The 19,353-nt window shown below is 33.9% G+C and overlaps 1 protein-coding gene across 4 annotated transcripts in view; it reads left to right on the forward strand.

Annotated features, from left to right (window-relative positions):
* Positions 1-19,353, forward strand: part of LOC132696676 (neuroligin-1-like) — a 45,862-nt gene that overhangs the window by 11,154 nt on the left and 15,355 nt on the right. The window contains exons 2-5 of one of the 4 annotated variants that reach the window (XM_060661645.1): positions 1,555-1,888; positions 3,611-3,980; positions 13,729-13,946; positions 18,190-18,345. In XM_060661645.1, the coding sequence (XP_060517628.1) occupies positions 3,700-3,980; positions 13,729-13,946; positions 18,190-18,345 (655 nt within the window). In that variant the 5' untranslated portion in view covers positions 1,555-1,888; positions 3,611-3,699. Of the gene's footprint in view, positions 1-1,554; positions 1,889-2,029; positions 2,096-3,610; positions 3,981-13,179; positions 13,248-13,320; positions 13,368-13,728; positions 13,947-18,189; positions 18,346-19,353 lie in introns of those variants that run through there. The other 3 variants (XM_060661646.1, XM_060661647.1, XM_060661648.1) reach the window with 3 other exon arrangements.

Below are 19,353 nucleotides of genomic sequence, written 5' to 3' on the forward strand. Positions count from 1 at the left end.
TTTAATTTTTGTCCAGAGGTACAGACATACTCTCAAGAGGTACACTGCATAGTTGTACCTATGGACATATTACAGCACTTGAAAAAATATGTAATTTTTCATTAGTATAATGTAGGTAAATCTCAACAACGTAAAAATTAAACCGAAAAGGGTCAACAGTTTGAGCACTCTACAAGTTGTGTCCTTAAGATAGTTTTTTGAATTTTATTTAACAATGTATACATTTTATCCAAGGGTACAACAGCTCTTGACAGAATCTACATACTACTTTTGCAGCTTAGCAAGTCTGCTGTAAATTTGACCGATGTACCTCTGTGCTCTCCAGCATTTTCAAGATTTTCTTCGATCCATTTTTTATTGGCTGATTTTGCAGTAAGCTTAGCCACCCCAAAAAAGGTGTTTTGGTCCAACCACGATTCTTCACGAATCTTCATGGGCTACTTCGTGGGCACTTTCATTTCCTTTATGACTTTCGTGCCCTGGTACCCCTGACAGCGTCACTTTATTGTTATATGTTATATGTACGCTTTTATGCAGCTTACCTACAGGGCTACCCACAAAGTTTAGGAAAAAAGTATAAATATTTTTAAAAATTATGGTCAGCAAATCTCAAAAAATTTTGTGTAATTTCAAATTTTGGCAGACGATGCATATATTTCAAGATCCCTTTTTCTATACTTGAGCGGTATAGTATGTCTCAAGGGTGATGCAAATTAGTTTGGAATACCCAGATGCAGAAATTATTTGAAATTTTGGTTGCTGAGGTTACTGGCTCCAACAACAACTTTTTAACTTTACCATCATCCTGTGCATATTTAAAAATAGTAAGTCGCAATCTACAGTGTTGTCTGTTTTACTCAAATCGAAATATAAACGCGAAACTAAATAATGTGTGTGCTTTTGTGAACGAGTAGACTGCAATTATATTTGGAGAATTTAAAATTTGCCGTAAGAAATAATATTAAAAAATTACAAAATTAAAACGGAATTTCTATTTTCAATAGATGTGCCATAGAAAAAAGATATTGTTCTTCAATAAAATAACCAATAGATATAATTGAACTGAACTTGAACTAACCCTCTAAGTGTCAGTAGAACTGCTAAGTACAATGGAATTACGCGAATGATGAATAACGCCAGACACTATGATGTTAGTTTTGGTGAAGACTATTGACGCATATTATTGGGAAACCGAACCAAAACAATTTACTTAAAGTATATTATGTATTTTAATTATTGATTATTAATACTTTACCCCAAATAAATTGAACCAATCAAGCCTGAATTATCACGTGCAAATTTAAGTTCGGTATGTTTTATGCTATTAAAAAAATATATTCTTTATTTAATTTGCTAATTTATTTTATTTCCTGTTTCTCCTAATGTCAAAAATTGTTTTTCAGTAATTTATATTGTATTTCGTTGATTAAAAAATAATTTCTAAAAGAACAAACAAAACATTCGCGTACATTTGAAGCAACACTTGATAAAATCTACGGCGCTGTTCCAACGACCTTGCTATTTTTCTACTTAACTCGTCTTTCCTTGTTTCAGATGTTGCATCCAGGAGACGAAATAATAACTGTGGAATGAAAAATGTTTATTTTTCCCGTTACGAAGTTTCCGGTCAAGTTTCCAGCCGAGAGGGACGGATTGCATCGTCCGGTTTAAATTGCGACAAAATCTGAACCTGGCGTCCGACATCGCCGATGATTAAAACAAAATGGATTTGAGTTTTGTGCAACGGAAACAAGAGCATCGATTAATATCGGCTCTTGTTCGTTGTCGTTTCGGATGGTTATCAGTCTTCCATTAGATTATTTTATCGACAGAATGTTCGAATAAGCCCGTCCACATTGCTGACGTGCTATTACTTAGAATGTTTAAGGTGAGGTTTAACTATCGATTGTAGGAACCCTTTTAGGAATTTGTTTTACACTAAATCGATTAGGATGACAAGTATTGCAAAACAAAAACAGGACCCAAATCACTAACAGCTGTTTCTTACCAACTGATATATTTTCGTCTTGGCCTGCTAATTACCAGCTCCAGTTCTTTAAGATCTCCGATTTATCGCTGACACCATGACCATATAGTAAGCTTGACACCCTAACTTCCAGTAGTTATTTTTCCTTTTTTCAAGTTCTAGTTATAGCAGAAAGCATTCCGTAATTGCCAAATAAGTTATTAATTATTTTATTGCTATGAAAAATACAAACGGTGAATTACAAATTGACGTATTCAAACTTTTTCATTATGGTTTCAAAATAACTGTTAAATAGAACCATAAGCGTCCAATTTGGATATAAGTGGTGGCGTACCTTTACATTATTTTCTTACTATGTTCTTTTGTAAATAGGTAGCTAAAATAAAGATTTTTGTGTTATTATTTAAGGGAGAGCTTGGAAAGGAGATTTAAATTAAAATATTTTAAAACACAAAATTTGGATGTGTGATCATTCTATATAAATTGCAACTACACACCATAATTTTGGTAGTGGTCCTTCAGTTGTTCTACTATTATAATTTTCACAGTCTTTCCGTCATTTTAAATTTGACGTTTTGAGGAATTACTTGCCATTTCCTATTCGCCGACCGAAGAAAAAGGGTCCCGGTCCAATTACATATGTGCCTTGAGAAGCCTACTCGGCCTATTTCGTCAGCGCTTTTGTTATATTAGCGTAATGGCCATATTAGGGCATCCTGTTCTGACACCCTATTTAGATCAGGGCACTGCGAAAAAACAAATTTTGCTGGATCACATCCTATTGATTTTATAACATTTGTGACATGGTGAATTGTGGTCTTAGGATTTTTGGCTTTATTACGAAAAATATCGTACTTTCTCCAATCTGCACAATTTGATTGAATTTAATAATTGGATCTAAATTAGGGTATGCGTCGACAATACATTATCCAATTGCACATTGCTCTGATAGAGAAAGTAAATCTTATAGTTATTGGAGAAATTGGGAATGTGCAATTGCATATTAAATTCAAAGAAGAGTCACTGGAACAGCGAATATTCACATCGAGTATTATTTTATTATATACAATAGGCGTTTTATTTAGTAAGTACAAGGTACACTAAAGATAGTTTTGGTTAGTTCAATGTATTAGTAAGTCAGATTAACCCAACTTATGATATGTATTTTTAATGCCTCCAGAGTGTAGGCTAAGAAAAAATTATTATATCCGTTGTGGGTTGAGGTATACTAAGTGAATTTCTACCATTATTTGTTCTCCAATTGATAACCTCTTGTTTCTAATTTGAATATAAACCCGAATTCCTACGACTTTGACCTGTAAATTTTTCCGACATTGGTTGGAATTTGTGGTCTTTAGTGTTTGATAAAATTATTCCGCGTAGACAGTTGCAGAATATTGTCTCTCTCAATTTAGCTTGTCACGTTCATGGCCAATCCACCCATTATCAGTGAGTAGCGTTGCTTGCGACAAGTCTAAGAAGTGTTCGAGCTACTTTAATAGCCCATTTTAAACGTAGGTTCACACAAAATGGTGGACGCTTTGTTAAATTAATTGATTTCATTTGTGGTACAAATCCAATTATCGAGTATTTTGATCTGTCAATTATTTTCTTTTTTTCCAGTGCGCGGATTTGAATGAAAATTAGTCGAAGGCAGTGCGCGATGGCGTCGCCTCCCGGGCACCGTCGCAAATTCACCATCCCGTGACGTCATGAAAGCGTCACGTATCCCAAGCCTCGCGACGTTTCCTCCTCACGTGAAACCATTGAATAAAAATTCGACCAGCGTCCGCGTCTTGTACGCTAGCTGTCTCGTGGTGGTCGCTTTCCTTGTGACGGAGAGCGGGGCTGGATCGCTTCTGGTCCACAAGTACAGCACGAGGGTGGTCAAGACCAAATACGGCATGCTGAGGGGGGTCATGATCCACATTCATCCCCCCGTTGAAGCTTTCTTAGGAGTACCTTACGCCACTCCCCCAATTGGTAGCCTTCGGTAAGACTGATGTCTTTTCCGTTTATAATAGAAATTTTATTTTACTTCATTCAAAAAAAATACAGAATGCTGAATTGGTTAGTTGGAACTGTGAACGACCCTGTAGGAAGCTAGGTCTTAGAGGTTGAAAACGAGATTTGAAATGACCGCGCATTTTTTCATGAGGCTTAAAAAGTGCCAGTATTACAGGATTTTACCTAAACCGCAGCTTACCACTAAAAACTGCTATTTAAACTACATGTTTAAAAAAAATCAAATCAAATCAAAATGGTTTATGCTGGTAAGGATATATAGATAATGATCAATATCATAGCACATATAACGATTTTTTGGAAAATTGAGGAATCCTTATGATTAATTTTAATTTAAGAATAAGTAAAAATACAGCGATAACGTCAAAAATATTAATTATATATATATATATATATATATATATATATATATATATATATATATATATATATATATATATATATATATATATATATATATATATATATATATATATATATATATATATATATATATATATAAATTGTAAAATTGCTGTTATACAAAATTTGTTGAACAATATATAAAAGTGAATATATAGTGTAGGAAACTAAAAAAAAATTCTAAGCGACCTCTGGATTAAATTTAAGAAAATAAATAATTATAATTATAACTGATCTAGTATTATCTCGCCATTTCTAACACTTTACTGCCACACATCATCACTTCAGTTATTGGCAGAAGATAATGCATTGCATTTCTTATTTTTTCCAAACTTTCTTAGAATTTTTTGTCTTTATGATATTATTTCATATTTCTTCAGACTCTCTAATTCGTTTCTAGTGAAATTATTACATTTAATGACCAAGATATTTTTCTTAATTTACATTTACAAAACCTGCGTTGCTTGGTAAATCCTGCCAGATGTTTAGTGCTAATTTCAATAGCTGTTTCAGTTGATCGCTAATATTGTAATTGCAATGCGACTACACCGATCGCATTTATAGTGGATTGCCGATATTGCTATAGCAGTAACATTATTGCGAATGTTTCCAAAGAAGTTGCGGTGTCGCGAGTCAGATGCCATTACTATTATTCTATAAGTTTTGGAATTTGTTTTGAAATTGTCGTGAACAGCAAAATCTTTTTGTTGATTCATATTTAAATTAATGATAACGATAAATGATGATTGATATTTAGGACATATTTGATATATAAGGACAGTACAATAAAGAACAGTTTGTATAAGAAAACAATATCCCTTAAAAACCACACTTATTTTAATTTTTTTGAATTTTTCGAAAATTCTCTAGTTGAACGCTTATATGAGAAGAAGGGGTACATAAAATGTTAATAATTTTTAAAACGTATATAAAATAAAACATTTTATTTTACTGACTATTATTGATCGTCGGTTGGAATTACTTCCTAACGTTTCGCTAGCACGAGGGGCGAGCTTCTTCAGAGGTCCTTCCATCTCCGATGTTGGACGTAGACAGTCTACGCCTTAACCAATTTATCATTTTATTTCACTATTTAATAAATTTTGTAAGAATGTCCATGTTTAATTTTTTGCATACTACAAATATTTTCTTACTAGCGTCTTAAATGTGGAATTTTGTTGCTTATTTAGTCCCTAATATCTAATCATTTACTACTGGGTACGCAATGTCGCGAAGGTATAATCCAAGCAAGTACGTTGATAAGTTACTTAATTAAGGAGAATGTCCGAGAATTTGCCGGCAAGCGACTCACACCCTTATATAAGCCTTTTTTAAGAATGGAAGAAAAATTGTAGAACGGAGTTTTCAAAAATTTGAAATATTTCCGTCACCAAAAAATGATGATTGCGACTTGCTCTAGAGAAATTTCAGAAGCTCGAAGCTTGTGTACCAACCTAATTTGAGCAATTCAATTAATTTTAGAAAGTCGTTATGTAGGTATTTTATATACCAAATATGATAAGGAAAATAGATCTTTTCACCTATGGTTTGCACCTCCCCTAGATCGCTGTGTTTTACATAAGATTTCATATCTGTGAACGTTATTTAGACCAGCCTTTTCCAGGTGTATATTACATTTGTCAGGTAATCGACCACGAAAGTTCACTATTGGACCTGTATTAATAGATGATATTAACTCTGACGTAATTACAAAGTTTGACGGAGGCATATAACCGGGGGCCCTTAATGGAGAACCGTTCCATTACATGGTTATATGAATGCATTTGACGTTTTGCATTGGGTTGTTATTGCGATCCGTTTCACTCTGGACGTTCAAGTTGAATTACTCGCCACGTTTAAATGGCGATTTTTGACCCATTAATTTCTTCGCATGTCGGGAGACATTTCGTTATTGGATTTAAAAAATGTTGGAAATTAAAAATGGAATACGCCGGAATCTCTCATAAGCGAACACGTTGCTCGAATGAACCCTCTTATCGACTCCCAGCGGCTTTCCATAAGAAACGCATTATCGCGATTCTCTCTTAAACGAACACTCTCCCTAACGGACGCGGACAATGTTTTTAACATACTTTACGACAAAAATCTCACCTGACACAAAAAAGTGATTAATAATTCAATTCCGTGCATAGTTCCGTTGACAAGAGGGTGTTAAAATAGCTAGATAAGAAAGATTGTTAAATCAAGTTCTAGAAATATCAGATAATTCTGATATTGAATTACTCGTAGCAAAGGTAGACAACAATATTCTAACCTATAGCGGAACTATGTTTAAAGTCCAATCCCTAAAGTTGTATTCTGAAGATCAAGGAGGTGGTAAAAGAAACATCCTGCAATTGTAAATTCAAATTTTTACTTTATAGAGAACACGGAATTTTTCACTAGTGTTCTTTTGTTGTTTTGCCTTCATATATGAATCTCGAGTTTGTTTCGTTAACCAAGTTAGTATCAGTCGGAAATATCAAAATTTTAATAATGGAGAAATTAAGTCTCCTCAAAAATACATCAGAATCTATTGCCGTAATCGCGTTTTTATTATTTATTAGTCAAACTTTAGTTATATTTTTTTATCACAGCTATTACCCATCACTTATTGCGTGTTAATTACAATTAAGCGAAACCAATTTGTAGCAATAGACGGACACACGGATTATGCACCTACAATAAACCTAATTGCTCTTATGAGGAGGTTTCGATTAGCCCATAATAGATGCGCACAGTATGGAAGACGCAAGGTAAGCGAAGGCGGGGACAGTTATCAGAAATAATCTTGATTAAGACGCTATGTCAAAAGTTATGTGTTTCACTGAATTATTTGAACATTACGCCGTTATGATGCATTTTTGTGGTGTCATGGACGCGAAAAACAGAAGTTTTGTTGGAGAAAATTTTCACTGAAACTTAGCAGCAGGTGTAATTCCTACACCTTGTGTTTTTTTAGGAAATTCAATATTATTTTTCGTTTCAGGGTAAAAATTCTTCACGGAAATGAATAATTGGCAAATAATGACAGTGACAAAAATCAGAATTCGTGTTTTTCTGTTGCACCCGTTCAAACTACGATCAACTTTTCCAAATAAATATTTTTTGGCTTGCACCCCATGTCTAAACATTTCTTACATTTTCCCAACTCCAAAGATATAAGGTGTTCTTTGAAAATTAGAAAACCATTGTTGTCAAACTGTTTCTTAAATAACTTTTTCACAAAAATTGGTGCCTATTTAACAATAGGCATAGGAGAAGTTAATAGTCACGAAATTATATATATTTTATTCAAAATGAGACATTTTCAAAATTATGTAGTTTTATACAGCTCAAACAATCCCAAAATTTACTATATACAATAATTTACAATATTACCCCATCCATGGCTACAATAAAATGGCTCTTCAGTATCAACAAATAACATTATTCAATCTTAGATACATTGAAGAGGTTCTTTGTTTGTTTGTTATTATGTGAAAGAAAAGTTTGAGAGTGCAGTCGAATTTTGTGATTAATGGTCGTAGACAAACTTGACACTAGCCGCTGCATAACCTGACCTAGTATTCGCGAATCTCATTTATACTATGTTTGGCAACGAATGAATGAAAAAGTTTTAATATAATCCGCCCCTTTTAAAATTCTTGATGTTGGTAGAACGTCACATTGCCAACAGTTCATTTTATTTTAGAACGATGAGTAAAAATTTAAACTTTGCGGAAATAGCAAATGCATTGATTGATAAATTCACTGGATTCGAATAAATCAAACAGTCGAAGTTGAAAACAAACTTGAATGAAAAAGGACTTGTGAACCGGGACCTAGTTCGACCGATACGGTCCGGAATTGGTTAAGGGTGGGTTTATTTTCCTTCACGGTTATTCGTGCTGATGCCGACCCTTTCCAATATTTACCCTTTGTTATCAATGACTTGTATCTTTCTGTTCGGAAGACCCAACACCCTTCACATTGTTAATAAACCCTCGAATTGCTTTTATGGCAGTTTCAATAATAATTTATTCTAATCTTCCATCCCACTTAAAATTAATAGACAACGGCGTTTCGTGTACCATTATTTTCGGGGATGTTTTGCTATAAATTCACTGGTCGGTCTATGGTCATCTTTAATTCCTGAGCCAATTGTACCTTATATGGATGAAGCGATAATTCATGATGCATTTTTTACCATTGCCATATATCAAAACTCAAAACCCAATATTTAAGTTGTAAAAAACAATTCAAGTTTTGACACCCGGCTATTCCCTTTAAACGGCACTAAATGCGCAGGAATGATCGTGACGTCATCCCGCTGCTTTTCGATGTTATAGCGTTATTCTCAGGTTATAGGCCGAGAATATTATTTACGTTTACTTTTGGCTCATCTAAAGGTGTGTTTGTATTTAATCTACGCCAGTTTGTATTTGTGATTAGTGTGCTTTACACGATAATAATGACAGCAACACAAAAGCAATATCACAAATCGTACCATCGTGTTTGAGTACAACCCGTAGAACGCCAGAAAAACTTTTTATTCATCTACCAAAAAATAAAAGCCGTCGTTTTTTGTTAACATTATGTTCAGGTGTGCAAACATTTTTAACTCTTCGAACTTGCACTCATCCTAGTACAGTCTTCATAGGAATGGCTTCCTGATCTATAGAAAATAAAGAAAAGTTATCAATACCAATATACTTTAAAATCAGTGTTTAGATTTCCACTAGTTCTTAAAAAAATCCTTTTTGCTTTTTTTTTGTTGAATAAATTACTTTTTATTTGATATACCATTTGAATTTTAAAAACTAGAAAACTTTAAGCTCATTACAATATTACATTGGTTTAAAGCTAGTGGCTAAATTTGCTTTAAAGATGCTTGGTCGCTTTAACACCGCGAACCTCAGCAAAAAAAAAACTTTCGGTGTTTTGTATGTAAGATGTCACCATAAACATATTCACTAAAGGTAAATTATCAGACTGAGTTTTAAAAAATCGGCTTAGGTCATTTTCAAAATTTTCTTTTTGGTGGTAAACACAAGATAATAAAAGCAAGCGAAAGGATCAAGTCGAAAATTAAAATTAAATCCACGAAGACGAACGCGTTCTCTAATGGCTTCTCTATGCGGCCGTCCGGCTGGCTCGTAATCTAAAGGGCGAATTGACGTCACAACCGGTCACAGCTAATGACAGCGCGCTTCAAAGAGGATTTAAATTTGAAAATTTTTAATTGCTTATATTTGTTACATAGAACTTGAACCTGTGTTTCTTTAATAGTCTAAACTTACTTGTATAAGCAATGTTTTGCAAATTAAAATTTGGTTCACTTTCCCTATCACCAGGTGGCATATCCGCCACTGTCAAAGTTTCCATTAACACTTTCTCGGATGCCAGCAATATTCCCAATGGATCTCATTTTTGCGCTGACATACATGCGCTGTTCGACCTGCCTCTAAACCAGTTTCTTCAAATTTTCTTCATTAAATGGAAAATTCCAGATCCAAAATTTGGTCGAAGTAAACGTTTACCGAACAGAACAATGATACTGCTTTATACTAAATATCAAGACAACCTGAATAGATCTGGCAGGTGTAGCCTTGTATATTACTTTTATGTGCGTCCAGCTTTTTTTCTGGATTTACTGAGAGTTAGTTTAACTGCGCTCTCCTAACTGTATGGTTTAGTCTTACGTTCTACGCACCTTTGTATTTTGCACAATTCGCCTTTAGTGATCTCATCCATCCAATTAAAAAAATACCACGGATTTGTTTAAATAAGGAGAACCTCACTGTAACGCCAGCTGAAGTCATCTCAAACGATCCCGTCGGATGCCTAATTCTCAACAATGTTCGTGGCGCCTAATATCGTATACCACCTAGGCGGGTAAAGCCGCGAGCTTTTTGTCTCGTCCCGAATTCAAACGAATGCGGATGCCATCGATTTTGTAAGTTTCATTGCTGCCGAGCTTGGAGATAGATGGCGCGACCTCAAGTTAATTAAAGACCCGGAACTCGCGACGAGAACTCCAGGCGGCGTTTTTTTCAAACAGCTGCAAGCCCGATAAGCATTCTATTCCATTCGCGCGCGATTTCTTTGAACAATGAATGGGACCCGATAAATTTCGAATCCAATAGGAACCCTCCCCTTCGACCGGCTAAGCATACAAACTTCTTAGGCAGAGATGCTTGATGAATTGCTCAAGCTATTTTTCGTCATACCAAAATTGAGTTCTTCTCACTCTATGACATTCTGTAAGGGAAATATCGATGCTTCAATATAAGAAATCATGGATAAATATATAACTCAAAAAATAGAGAAAGTAAACGAGAATCAGTATAATATAAGGCCACCAAGCAACTTAACTCCTCTTAGATAAGAGATTTAATCACATCAAATTTAATCACTAAAACCTGTTTTTTTTCATTAAACAGATTGTAGAACTTCAATTGTCTTTACTTTTTTTTTGTTTACGCAAAGTTTCGAGCAGATTTATCATTTTAGCTAGCCACTTCGAGCATTTTCGCTAGTCACGTGCCGCTCCATAAACAAATTACATATTTACAAATTATATATTCTTTTAGTGCTATGGTACAGATCGATTCACCGCCGAAAAAAAAACTTTTTTTGTCTGTTTCTCCGTTCTGTTTTCTGTCGATGCTCCATAAAAATGCGAATAACTTCCAAACGAGGCACATATATGAAACCGCCGCAATCAGAAATTTGCGACCATCTTAATATAATAAGTGTCCGAAATTTGCAGCTGTCGAGTTTAAATTTGGCACAAATTTAGAGCTTAGCTCGCTAAAATTTAAAATCCGCATTTCCTTTATAAAGATAATTGACAATAACTAAAAGGCTGTGATTCAATTATTCTTTTATATGACTATATAGCCCGTATGGCTAAAGCTTTTCTATTTAATATTTTCACATATTGTACAGAGTGTGCAGGACATTTCGTGCTATATTAAAAAAATATAATAGGTACCTCAAATGTGCAGTTATCGACTTCAAATTCATAGAAATAGTAAAACTATCACCCACATCTAAACTGTAAAACTTCAACGCAATCAAATATGGCTTAATATTTTTTTTAAATAGATTTGTTTTAAGTTATTTTGGCTTCCAGAAAAAAAGCATTTTCTAGAAAACTATTTACCCGATTGGCCAACTATTTAACCAGGAGATACGGAAGATCTGAAGCTATAACTTTTATTTCAGCCAGTTTTTCGATTATTGGCAGGGTTTTTCAATTATAGACAAAAATCTAATAGACTCTGAATATTATTCTTTGTGCCATTAAATTATTAGCCGTAAATCAAAATTCGTGTAAAATATGGCTATTTAGGTTTCACACTAATGTAGGTCGCATCGAGACTTACAATTTTTGTATTTACGGTTTTTGCCTAACGTACACGCTTGTCGAGATATTTTAAAAAGTTCATATGACAGTCACCGTATCTCGTATTTGATAGACGCGATGACGTCATTTCATGGTTTCAGAAAACAAGTAGTTTCTCGAAAACCATTTACTCTATTGCAAAAATTCATATACCAGGAAACGAGGCAGATCCAGGGCTTTTACCTACGGCATTTTTTGAATTATTTATAAAGATCCTGAAAATTGCCGATTTCTTGGGTAAATTATTAGGCGTAAATGAAAAATTATAAAACATGAGACAATTTCGTTCAAACTGTATAAGTAAATTGTGTCGAGAGAGAATTTCAGGTTTCGTCTATCATACAGGATGCGCGAGATATTTGGAAAAAGGACTCTTTATGCAGGGTGTGTCCACAATAAAATTACATCGATTTTGCGAAAGTGGTCAGCAGGAGAACGATAGAAAAACAATGCGTTCCTATAAGACAAAATAAAAAACACAAAGCTGCGTAGTCACTTTGTAGACTATGAAGTGCATAGTACAGAGCAGACGCTTCGTACAGCCACAATTTTGTTATTAAAGCTCCAGTTAGTATAGAAAGCGTAGATTTTACAACTTGTTTATATGCCTCCGGAGCGACAGTCTACCTTCATCATGATTCCACAAACAGAAACGGAACTCACTAAATACGGTCCATTCCATCCCTGCATACATATACGCAAATTGCAAATCAAATTTCCTATATTTGCGAATAGTGCCGGCAGATTGGGAGATTTATGAGTTGCGACTACGAATTTTCCAAGTAAATATAAGCAGTGCGGAGGCGACATTCGCACAATAATCGCCCTAATTACTAGTTGCCATTTTCTCAAAAGTAGTGTGATGAATCTCACACATTATCCCCAATGTCATTCGAAAATTGTCGATTTGACTATATACAAATGTTCGAATGGATTCCGATAAAGACCGTTTATTATGTGCTCCCCTGACACATTGACAAATAAAATAATAGCTAATGACCCTTAGTTGGAACCGTGCGGTTGTAGTACATATGCCGTAGTAACCATAACTAAGGCTGTGACTATTATTCGGTTGTCTGGCTTGAACTTAAACAGATAAGTATTCCTTCTTAACTACGTTTCTGATCTTACAGCCGTGTTGGGAATATCATACATATCATACATCACTTAATATAAATGGCGAAAAACGAAAGAACGATAGGATAAAGAAAAAAAAACATTTCTGTAAGTTACGTCTAGAAAAAACGAAAAATATGTTAAATAATTTTGGCTTATTCTGCATGATATCATTTTTTTCACATGGTGTAACATGGGTCAGTGTAACTGACATCTTATCAAAAAGTTACTTACTTCACTTGACGGTTCGTCAGATTCCCCTTTTTGGGGGAAAATTTGAAATGTCGATCCCGCACACACCCTCATTCATAGAACGGATATATGGTACATGTTCAGCAGTTAACAGATTTTAAAATGCACAGTAGTAAATATAATAATTTAGTTGACGAAAAATTAAGTTGCTGGTAGACGTAGTCCACCCTAAAGCTGGACAAATAGCTAATTGTAAGCAGAGCTTTTTGCTTTATTATAAAATTATTCGTCTATCGATAGATAACGATTCAAACATAATATTTACAATCATTGATAAGGTATGATGCGCTAACCAAAACTAAGCGCCTACGAAAAATTTGTATTAAATTATCAAATTTGAATTTTGTAAATTTGTGCCAATGCTCATTTTACTTATCGATTGAAAATTAATGATTGTACTTTGCTGCATCTATACATTCCTGTTTAAAATGTCAGCCTTCTTTTTCCGCCTTGGGTGTCTAATTGTCTAGTTTTTTCATTTATCCCAGTTGCTTCGTATCTGTCTAATCAAGCCGTTCTACATACCGATTACATTACATTTTTCGATTAACAGGTACATGCCACCGGTAACGCCCTCTTTATGGAAGAACACGAGACTGGCCGATAGATTCGGAGCTGTGTGCCCTCAACGACCTCCGGATATAGGTAATCGATCAGAAGCCTTGCTCGAATTTCCACGAGGTCGTCTCTACTACCTGGAGAAACTCCTGCCCTTTTTAGTCAACCAGAGTGAAGATTGCCTCTACCTTAATGTCTACGTACCAAGAACCGGTCAGTATAATCGCCGCATTTAATTAAAACCCTAAGTTTGCACTCCTGTTTAATCAGACCTTTGATAATTGTTATGGTTTTCCAACAAACCATTTCGGCGTAAATTTTCTTTAGGGGAGCTGAAAATTGTACCGCTCTAATTCGAGCACTAACCATTAAATATGATGTTGCGGCGGTTGTGCGCCTATTAGAGTTTCCATAATTAAAATGATCCGTTGAAATTAGAGTCTGACGCTATTGGAGCGAAGGTACCGTTAGTTTTATCCCCAGCTAGGGGATTTTAATGCAACACGCGAAAGCAGGGTTTAAGAGACAAGCTGAAATGCGAAGTCGTTCGAATATTAATTTATTAATCCCAGCTTCGGAGTTGTTAACATTAAAAAGCAGAGAGCTGTAGCCCAATACGATAGCAATGGTGGATGCAGAAACGTATAATGCAAAGTATAAGGTTTAAAGGAGGCTACAAAACAAAAGTAAAATTTCTAAAAAAAAAAATATCCGTTAAAGTTAAAGAAAAAAGTTTTAAAACGATTTTAGAAATGAAATGTTAGAAACATATAACGTATACATATTATATGAAATAACATACAGGGTATTCTATTTAAAAATTTATATTAATAAATTGACATTTTTAAACATATACTTTCACAAATAACTTCCTAACATAAGCAAAAGTTGTATTTCTTTAAACATCTCCCATAATATAACTAATTCCCCTTAATAAAAAAAAATGTTTTACAGACATACAGAACAGCATAGTACATTTACTTGGACTTGTTTCATTTATTTCTGATAAAAAGCTACTAACGTTAGCATTGGCCGCACAAAAATTGTCAAATAGTATATTATGCAACAAATTTGAAACACGGGAATTTAATTACGAGTTTGGTGTGGGGATAAGCATTAACTAAAAAAGTTTACCCACTAGTTTTACCAGAAAATGATACAACTTCAAAATAATCAATATTTTGAATGTAAATATTGTATGTAATGTAATATATTTTTAAATGCGAATTTAGTTATTTTTGTTTTAAGTAGTACAACTTATAAGTCTTGATTCTTTAAAGAAACATTATAGACAAACGGTTTTTTCACTGGATTATGTTATCAAGACTGTTTAGTTTCCTTATATAATCAAATACTCTGGATCAGAATGATAAAAAATTATGCTCTTTTATTTCAAGCGAGCTTTTGATGTACTTGATATTAATTTGTTGTTGAATAGGCTAAATAATTGTGGTATACGGGGAATAGTTACGCCTGGATTGAGTCATTTTTGAAGGGTCGTGACAAAAGAGTTGTGCTTAGAAGTGATACTTCTGTGATTAGATGCTCATCTAAAGAACTTACCAGCGGTGTCCCACAGGGAAGCATACTGGCACATTTATTATTTAAAATATTTATTAATGATAGATCTGATTCTTTCCCATACAATTATGTTTCCTTATATGCAGATGATACTGCTGTGGCAATGTCATCTATGATTGTGGAAAATCTCACGTCCTTGGCCACTAGGGCAGTAAGTGGTACGACCCGATATTGTGAGGGTAACGGTATTGAGCTTATTGGTTAGAATAAAGGATAAATCTATTAATCAGACTAACATTGTCAAGTCTTGTTCATGGACAGTAATTTGTCCTGGACAGGCCAAATTGACTACGTATTAAACAAAATGGCTATGCATACTTTTGTTATTTGGCGACTGCGGTCGAGTGTGGATCTTCAGCTTTTACATATTTCAATCTTGCTTATCTTACGCTATTATATGCTGGGAAAACTCCTCCAGAGCTAGTGAAGTTTTTGTCAAACAAAAACGTATTGTTCGAACAATGTTGGGGAAGTCTCGTGGTCACCCCTTCTCCCAAAATTAAATATTTTAACGTTTCATTGCATTGCATTGCATGACCAAAATTAATTTTAATCTTAATCTTAATTTTGCAGGTGACAAGTCATAAGTTAGCCAAAGTAGCTGACAGCCCTGTGATTTTACCAATAAAACTATGTAATAAGTTGTCTTTGTCCGTCAAACAGATATTGCCTGTATATTTATTTAAGCAAAAATTAAAGCTCATTTTGAATAAGAATGTTTTTATTCTATCGATGAATACTTTGATTGTCGTAATGCCGATCTCTCAGTGTGATATACTTTTTGTGTTTTTTTTTCTTTTGTTGATGTATGTTTGTACGTATCTGTTTTTAAAGTTTGTATTTTAGTGTTCTAATGTATTTTTTTTACTTGCTGACATTATCCCATACTTTTGTTGAAAGTCAATGGAAATAAACATTATCGCATCTTGTCAAAGGTAAAAGTGATACATGTTTTTCAACAAGCAATTTCATATCTAGCTTAATTTGATGGTCGTACGATCAAAATCAATGGAAATTACAATGGTTGTTTTATCCCACAAAAATAAATATGTCAAAATAAATGAAAAATGAATGTTACTACAAATGTAAAAGGCGCTGTTTTAAATTTTAGTGCAAAAATTATTAATTTAATACATTTATATTATTGACATAAAACTACAAGCATAGGTGAGCTGGTGAGATTAATTAATTTGTCGGTGAGTATAACAAGTTCCTCCAATGTACGAAATGCGGATTAGCATTTTCTCAATCAATCATTTCCCGACGAAAAGTAGCCGTGCATAAAATGTGTAGACATCCTCGAGTAATATATTAAACTAAATCCTTCAAGGATTTTCAAGCAAATCCAAAGTGTGAACCGGAGAAAATAAATTCGTTTTCTCTCGATCGTCGTCGCAGTCAGCTCATACAAACAAGGCGGGAGGAGCTCTCTTATATGTGTGAGATCAATGAATGCCCAAGGCAGGATTAAGTGACGGAGTGTGTGCCTTCAATTCCGTAGTGCATTGCAGTGTTTAAAGAATTTAACTGCAAGCAGTGCGGGAATGAGGGTAACGCTCGTCGAAAACCACCGCTGCGAGTAGGAGAGAAATGCCAGGGTTTTTTGTTCGATACGTGTCCCGTCTAATATTGGATCGCCTTCGTTGTTTACGATACATAATATGGAGTTTCTCAGTCGTCTCAATGGCTATGCCATTATTCGAGTTAAATATTAATCGTTCATTGTAAATTTCTGCTAAGGACAAGTTATGTGTACAGGAATGCTAAATTATAGTGAAGGTTTCACTAATTAAATATATACATTGTACCGGCTATTTCAGAATATGATTGACTACTGATTGACATTTATTTTGGTATTCGGAAGATATTTGGTAGGCATTGGGAACAAAAAATCAGTCCGCTTATTATTAACTTTTAAACACAATCTGTAAGCTTTCCACAACAGAAACTGAACTAAAATTGTCATCTTTTATTTAGATTCTTTTTTCATGATATTGTTTTATATCTAAGTGAGTTTTATTTTTCCGTTTATATGTTTTTTGAACACCTACTAAATTCATTTACTATTTACAACCACCAGTATATATCTGGGATGAGTTGGATAAGAGCAACGATGTTGGATGTGCCCTCATTGAATAAAATTCTGTTTGAACATTGTGTTCAATTGAATAAAGGCTATTTATTATTGTTCACTAAAATTAGGGTACTCTGATTTCTAAAAATATGAAAACAAGTTTCTGGAGTTCCATTTATTTGTAGGAAGCTTGCAGATCAGCAAGAATGCGCATGTCTTTCTCGCTTGATGATGATAAAAGGTTTGAATGTATTAAATATTTCATTATATTAGAATTGTGGTAAATAAAAGCCAGTGGCTTAGATAGAGGGCGGTTTAATTTTGGGGCTTTTTCCTAGCAAATCCGATATAATTTAAGCACACTTCTAAAAATTGATACTTGTAATTGATTGTATTTAACTGTAAACCAGTTTTGAGGCATTTTTAAAATGCATGGAAACGTCAAACGAATATGCTGTAAATTACCGCATTCCATTTTAAGATCTTTACTAATTTGGGTTCATATATGTGTTAAGTACAAGACTCTTCTGAAGAAAACTGGGTGCAATTTTTTTTAACCTATCACAATTTTCAACTGTATCGATACGGAGAACCAAAAGTTTTAGTTAGTTAGCTTAAAAAATACAAGGGTGCTAAAGTTCTCAAAAAATTATAGATTTGTATACTTAATGAATCAATATCAAAAAAATATCAAAATTAGAATTAAACACAAGTAATTATAATCTTATGAGTTGGAATCTTCAATAGGTTAAGCTTTTTACTTAGCGAAGATATTTTAACCATTTTAAGTTTAATTTTCAGCAAGTGGCGACGAAGAACCAAACCTGTTGCCTTGCGTGGTTTACGTGCATGGAGAGAGTTTCGAATGGAATTCTGGCAATCCTTACGATGGAACAGTGCTTGCATCCTCAGGGAAAGTCATCGTAGTGACTATTAATTTCAGATTAGGCGTTTTAGGTAAGTTGTAAAAATGATTTTATTTTAATTATCAGATTCGGAACTTTTTAAAAATCCCGCTAGAGGTAGAATGTATATTGTATAATTCCAACAATTTCATTATATTTCATTTTCATTATATTCACGTTAAGCGTAATGGTTAAGTTTGTCAAACTTAAAACACCAAAACCGATTGCCACTCCACTGAACATTGTAAACTGAAACTACTATGAAAGCAGGGACAAAAATTTTGACACACGACATTATCGATGTATCTCGTTCTTCTTAGCCCTCCGTAGTTAATCCACAAGTTGACGTATCATCAATAATTTTTATTTATGATTCTGAAATATCGTTCAGCCCCTTGGCTTTAAAAATATTGATTAATTATCCTGAATGAAATTTAGGATTTGGAAAGCAAACTATAATACCTCTTGCAATCAAGAAGTATTTCAAAAATGATCGTTGCTTTCTATAAATTAAGGCGAAACAGAACTAATAAGTGGCTACGCCGTTCTATTTATGGTTCAATGTTTAATAGTGAATCTATTATAAGAAACATTGTTTTATTATACCTAAATGCATGTCATTTTTTGCCGAATTACCCTTTATTTCCCCCTTCAATACTTTTAGCAATGTTAATCTTCGCTTTTTTGATTCGGTGGCCATATGACTTAGAGAAATATAAATTTTTCATTAAATAAAAGTTCTTCGCAGTTTCCGTGGCACCGAGCAAAAATTATGATTTCGATTATTACAAAACTTCTGGATTCCTCCTGCATCGGTTTTTGCTGAGTCGAACTTGCTGACGTTTCTCCAATCATCCTGTTGGCTTCTTCAGAGCTTGACTGACTTGACTGATTTGTTCCCTTAAAATTGTATATTGCAAAATTGTGGGTATATCTCAGTTAGAAAGATGCTTTTTCTGTATGATTTCCCAGATATGCGATTTATAATCATCAGCTCTAAAGGATGAAAATTCACATAACCTTAAGCAAAAATTTTGTAGCAATAAGGATTCTCAATACT

Source organism: Cylas formicarius, unplaced genomic scaffold (genome assembly GCF_029955315.1).
Source record: "Cylas formicarius isolate icCylForm1 unplaced genomic scaffold, icCylForm1.1 PGA_scaffold_1__22_contigs__length_36826433, whole genome shotgun sequence".
Classification (NCBI taxonomy): Eukaryota; Metazoa; Arthropoda; class Insecta; order Coleoptera; family Brentidae; genus Cylas; species Cylas formicarius.